The sequence below is a fragment of the Triticum urartu genome, chromosome 1A (assembly GCF_056163025.1).
Source record: "Triticum urartu cultivar PI428250 chromosome 1A, HENAU_Tu73, whole genome shotgun sequence".
NCBI lineage: Eukaryota > Viridiplantae > Streptophyta > Magnoliopsida > Poales > Poaceae > Triticum > Triticum urartu.
The window spans coordinates 389934079-389939981 of NC_141873.1; the positions used below are offsets into that span (position 1 = coordinate 389934079).

At 46.8% G+C, this 5903-nt stretch overlaps 1 protein-coding gene across 2 annotated transcripts; it reads left to right on the forward strand.

The window, feature by feature from the left end:
- Positions 1 to 2625: 2625 nt before the first annotated feature.
- On the forward strand, positions 2626 to 5072 carry LOC125513909 (transcription factor GHD7). 2 transcript variants are annotated; one of them, XM_087522368.1, is made up of 2 exons: positions 2626 to 3366; positions 4468 to 5072. In XM_087522368.1, the coding sequence occupies exons 1-2, from the start codon at positions 2880 to 2882 to the stop codon at positions 4902 to 4904; spliced, it is 924 nt and encodes a 307-aa protein (XP_087378494.1). In that variant the 5' UTR covers positions 2626 to 2879; the 3' UTR covers positions 4905 to 5072. The 2 variants fall into 2 exon arrangements, with proteins under 2 accessions (XP_087378494.1, XP_048535080.2); XM_048679123.2 differs by having other exon boundaries at positions 2633 to 3359.
- Positions 5073 to 5903: the final 831 nt, after the last annotated feature.

Here is a 5903-nt window from a genome sequence, read left to right on the forward strand (position 1 = left end):
TGTCCGAATATAATCATCCTATATATCAATCTTTACCTCTCGACCATTTCGAGACTCCTCGTCATGTCCGTGATCTCATCCGGGACTCCGAACACCATTCGGTCACCAAATCACATAACTCATATAATACTAAATCATCATCGAACGTTAAGCGTGCGGACTCTACGAGTTCGAGAACTATGTAGACATGACCGAGACACCTCTCCGGTTAATAACCAATAGCGGAACCTGGATGCTCATATTGGTTCCTACGTATTCTATGAAGATCTTTATCGCTTGAACCGTTATGACAACATACGTTATTCACTTTGTCCATCGGTATGTTACTTGCCCGAGATTCGATCATCGGTATCCACATACCTAGTTCAATCTCGTTACCGGCAAGTCTCTTTACTCGTTCCGTAATACATTATCTTGTAACTAACTCATTAGTCACTTTTCTTGCAAGGCTTCTTATGATGTGCATTACCGAGAGGGCCCAGAGATACCTCTCCGATACTCGGAGTGACAAATCCTAATCTCGATCTATGCCAACCCAACAAACACCTTCGGAAATACTTGTATTGCATCTTTATAATCACCCGGTTACGTTGTTACGTTTGATAGCACACAAGGTATTCCTCCGGTATTCGGGAGTTGCATAATCTCATAGTCGAAGGAATATGTATTTGACATGAAGAAAACAATAGCAATAAAACTGAACAATCAATATGCTAAGCTAACGGATGGGCCTTGTCCATCACATCATTCTCCTAATGATGTGATCCCGTTTATCAAATGACAACTCATGTCCATGGTTAGGAAACTTAACCATTTTTGAGTAACGAGCTTAGTTTAGTAGAGGCATACTAGGGACACGGTGTTTTGTCTATGTATCCACACATGTATCAAGTTTCCGATTAATACAATTCTAGCATGAATAATAAACATTTATCATGATATAAGGAAATATAAAATAACAACTTTATTATTGCCTCTAGGGCATATTTCCTTCAATATTATGAATCCAAATATTCACGTTCCATGCAATGAAGTCTCATTGAAATATGATGCACCCATTCCCGCGGCAACACGCGGGGTATCATCTATTTTTTGGGTGGGGAGGCATTCGACACATTTTTGTTGATCATGGAATTAAATTACCGGGGATAAGTAGTTACAAGAAATCTTAAGATTAAAAGCATTCCTGGCTAGAATATGTGCCACATAGTTCGCCTCCCTGAAGACACTAGAAATCCTTCATTTTGCATCACCTCCACCACCTCCGCACAATCATATTCAATAATGATTTTATTGCAACCCATCTACTAAGCAATAACAATTTCTTCTCTAAGTGCATATGCTTCGGCCATTGCCACATCCACAACATCATCCGGATACTTATTAGCTTCCACAATACATTTGCCTCGATTCGAATAACAACACATGTACCGGATTCCACATCAAAAGTAGCATCCACATTATTTTTAACCGTATCATTGGGTGGGCTTGTTCATCTCTTCTTCAGCTCCAGCTCTACTTTTTTTCTACTGCCCTATAATTCGTGAGTTGAGTTTCGATCACCAAACTAGTTCTGAACTCGTTGAGGGCTTTTTCGCCATGTGACAGTTCTCTGCGTCCCCACCAGATATACCACCCCCAACAAATATAAGTGTTGCGATGTCAATAGTATTAATATCCTCAACCCTGCCTCCTCTCCTGAGTATTTCTACTAGAACAACTAACCCTAAGCGGTCCATCAGAAGGGCTTCTTGTATTGTTTCCCATAGTCCTAAACACTTAAATCTTCTTTGCATTGTCACAATTAAATACTAGCAAATGCTTTGTATCCTCACACCCATTGTGGCAAAACCGGGCAACTCCCATCACCACCGACATGTCGGTGACCTAATATGCCTTTACGAGGAATAATACTTCCTTCGGTCCTTTTTGTTTGCATCTAAGAAAGTTCAATAATCCCACACTCACGCGCAAACACAGACGTTTTACGAACCCCTTTAATACTACTCCCCCCCCCCCCCCCGATTTTCAGGTGGGTGGGTCCCTTTCTCTCCCTAATCCCAATCAAATGATGCCATTTGTGCAGGTGTGTGAAAACTGTAAAAATCCTTCCATGAGTGTAGGGTTGCTCAAGAAAATTCTGTTTTCCATGCAATGCTCCACGAGTTGGCATGTTTTCGCCGCTCTTTCCAAATATGCCGCTCTTTCCGTTTCGTTCGCACGCATGCCCGCATTTACTCCCATCTCTCTCTCCCATGTCTTCAGCGGCAGCCAAAAATCTTGAATTTTGTCGGGATATCTAGGTTGAAAGATCCTTTCTCACCAGATTATCATTAGCACTTTCAGCTAAATTTCTCTGAAGTCTCCGAAACTGAAGATTTACGGAGTGTCGTCTAGTTTCTATTATTACTTCACCCTTTACAACAACAAGACCACGAGAGAACCCAACACATGTATAGCCAGGTTGTGCGCAGAGAATCCACCAAGATCTGCAGCCGGGGGTGGCGAGCCAATGGGGAGCGGCCAAGTGATCTCAGGAGAAAGGTGGCTGCGGATCTTCCACGTAAGGAACCCTCCCATCGCTCATATCTATTCCTCCTCTCCCATTCGCCACCCACCCATACTTATTCCCTCCCTCCCTGCCCTAGCTGCTCGCTTCATCTCCTCCACACACGCACGCGCACAAACACACACTTTTTTTCCTCCCTCTTACAAGATTCAACTCGAGCTCATCATTCGCAGTGGAGCAAGCTGATGGAAGCAAATTAGCAAGTGGAGTAGAGTGCCAGGAGCTCCCGCGCCACACGTACCGGAGGAGTGGTAGCTACTAGCTAGCGTCGGCCGGGGGCCGGCTTAGTGTGTGGAGGGAGGCGCGCACGATGTCGGCGGCGTCGGGCGCCGCGTGCCGCGTGTGTGGCGGGGGCGCTGAGGATTGCTCCTGCTTGCTGCAGCGCGGGAGAGGGGCTGCAGGGGTGCGGTGCGGGGTGGCCGACCTGAACCGGGGCTTCCCCGGGATGTTCGGCCAGGCGGCGGAGGAGCCGGCCGTCGACGTCGTCGGCGCAGGCGGCGGCGCGGCGGCGGTGGGGCTGCAGGAGTTCCAGTTCTTCGGGCAGGAGGACCACGAGAGCGTGGCCTGGCTGTTCAACGACCACGCGCCCCTCGGCGGGGAGGACCGCCTGCAGCACCGCCCGGCGCCCACCGAGCAATTGCAGCGCCGCCAGGCGTTCGACGCGTACGCCGACTATCAGCCCGGACACGGCCTCACGTTCGACGTGCCCGTGCCGCTCAGCCGAGATGTCGTCGACACGGCCATTCTGGGGCTCGGAGGCGGCAACCCGGTCACGTCCGCCGCCGCAATCGTGAGTGGTTCGGTTCTGATGCTTGAGCCCCCGAAACACTATTTTCCGTATGCATATGCAGATTAGTTGGTGATTTTTGTTCTGAAAAATAACAAATACAGCTTAGAGAACACAATGGCAAAAATTATATTTCTGCGTAGGGTGCATATTAGCAATTACCCCCTTTGTACGTAACTTAATGTAGTAAAAAAAACGTTTTTGCAGTCACGGAGGTAGTACTCCTACTAATTAGTGGTCGATTACACTTTAGACTGTTTCTTGTAAGAGCTAGCTAGGCCATGCATATGCGTGAATAGTTTTGTCTTGTCTTATCTCTACCATCGAAGATGATATGCTAATGATGAGCTATAGTAGTGGCAAGAACATAATTTCTTTGGAAAAACTATTGATAACCAGCTGTAATTACCGGAGTCTTCGAAGGCTTAGAATTATACTGCATAATTAATGTCCTATATATGGAAGAAATTGGCAAAATGTACACATCAAAAATCTCAAAAACGTATCTATCACTGACTTTTCCACTCTTGGTGAACACTAGTAATGTCTGTATGTAAGACGTATAGAGATAAAGAATTTCTCATTACAATGTGGATAGACTAAACCCTCTCACAGAATGCAAGCTCTACATTCTAATTGTCGATGTGCATGCTCACAATGAGTCGATCTCAATTAACCCAATGCAAACGAAAACTCCTGTTTTAATTTGGACCGTGCTACAAATTTGATGTCAGATTTTTAAACATGGCAAATCAAACGTTTTTCATCACAAATTATGCATCGTGAGCATGGCAAATCGAACGTTTTAAACATGACAAATCCTGGCATGTTCAGTTTTTTTTGCGCCATGCTTGTTGAAGGGAATTGTCATGTTGGTGACACGTAATTTGCCATAAAAAACATTTGATTTGCCATGCTTTAAAGATCTGCTGTCAGGCTTTTAGCATTTCCATTTAATTTCGGTCACATTCTTCCATGTGGGGAGAGGTATGCATTGTACTGACTGCTGACGCAATTCACAGCTTCATTAGCTTTCCTTTTTCGAAATAAGGAGCCAGCTGCATCAGCTCATTTCGAGCATAGCCTCATACTTTCACGTATTAATTTTCAGATGCCTTATTGCGGGAGAGAAACGTTGACGTTCACGGAAGCCGCGGCCAGCTCGGTCGACCGGAACGACGACACGGCGGCGGGGCTGGCCAACGGCGGCGCGTACTCTGCCGGCCCAAGCGGCGGCGTCGTCGGCGACGTACCGGCACCAACGGAGCTGCGGGAGGCGAAGCTGATGCGGTACAAAGAGAAGCGGAAGAGGCGGCGGTACGAGAAGCAGATCCGGTACGCGTCCCGCAAGGCCTACGCCGAGATGCGGCCGCGCGTCAAGGGACGGTTCGCCAAGGTGCCCGACGGCGGCGAGGGCGCGGCACCGTCGCCGTCGCCGCCGCAGCAGCCGACGCAGGCCGCCGGCTACGAGCCCGGCCGGCTCGACCTCGGGTGGTTCCGCTCGTAGCAAGCCGACATGTATTACACGCGCACGTAGTGCAGCAGTAGAACGGCGGTAGCTCGATGTCATGTGCGTGCATGCATGCATGCTGCCGTAGGAGGCTGCCATGCATGAGTCGCTGCTAGCTTATCTCGTAGATCGTCGTATATAGATCAACGGATCATTTCTCGGCCGGGTTAATTGTTGGTATATAAAGAGCTCATAATTAACATTTAGAGCGCAGGATCAAGGTCGACCTTAATTGAATAGTGCGATTCATTTATCATTTGTTAACGATAAAGTACATGCGAATGTGACCATCTACTTTCTCCATCCCAAAATAAGTGTATCAACTTTAACATAATTTATTTTGTAACGGAGGAAGTATATGCCACCGTTTCCCTGATTTCATACTACGGCTGCCTAATTTACGAAGGCCGGCTAGTGATTTGCTTTCGGAGGCCTATTTTAGTAAACAATTTCTTAAAGCTCGTCACATCCCCCCCCACCCCCCCCCACCCACCCACCCATATGACCCGAAAATGGGATTGGGTTTCACTGTAAAACGATAATGGAACAAAAAGATAGCAAAATAACATCCCGTAGCAAACGTGTAAGAAAGCAAAAGGCCTAGCAAACAAAGCCCTGTGGACCCACGACATCTAAGCTATCAGCACAAACTGAAAACAACATAGTATGGTACTCCATATCATCGCCTAAAGATCACACATCACCCCAGATCATCTCCTAAAGATCATACATCACCCTAGATCATCTCCTAAAGATCATACTCCATGCAAGAAAATTTCTTGATCATCTCCAAAATCATTTCCATCGACAGTTTCCAAAAGCATCAGTTTTCTTTCATAGTTGTTTCATCATTTCTGACCCCCTCTTTAACTTCTCCAGATCTACCCGCCACCGGTTACAGAGTTCGCCCCCTTCCCCCTCCATGGCCATCATCGCAAACTACCAAAGCCTCCCTTTGCAACATCGCAACTCCTTGCTCCAACACCATTCACTCATCTTCAGATGTAGATCTGCCAATATTGTATAAACGAGTGTGC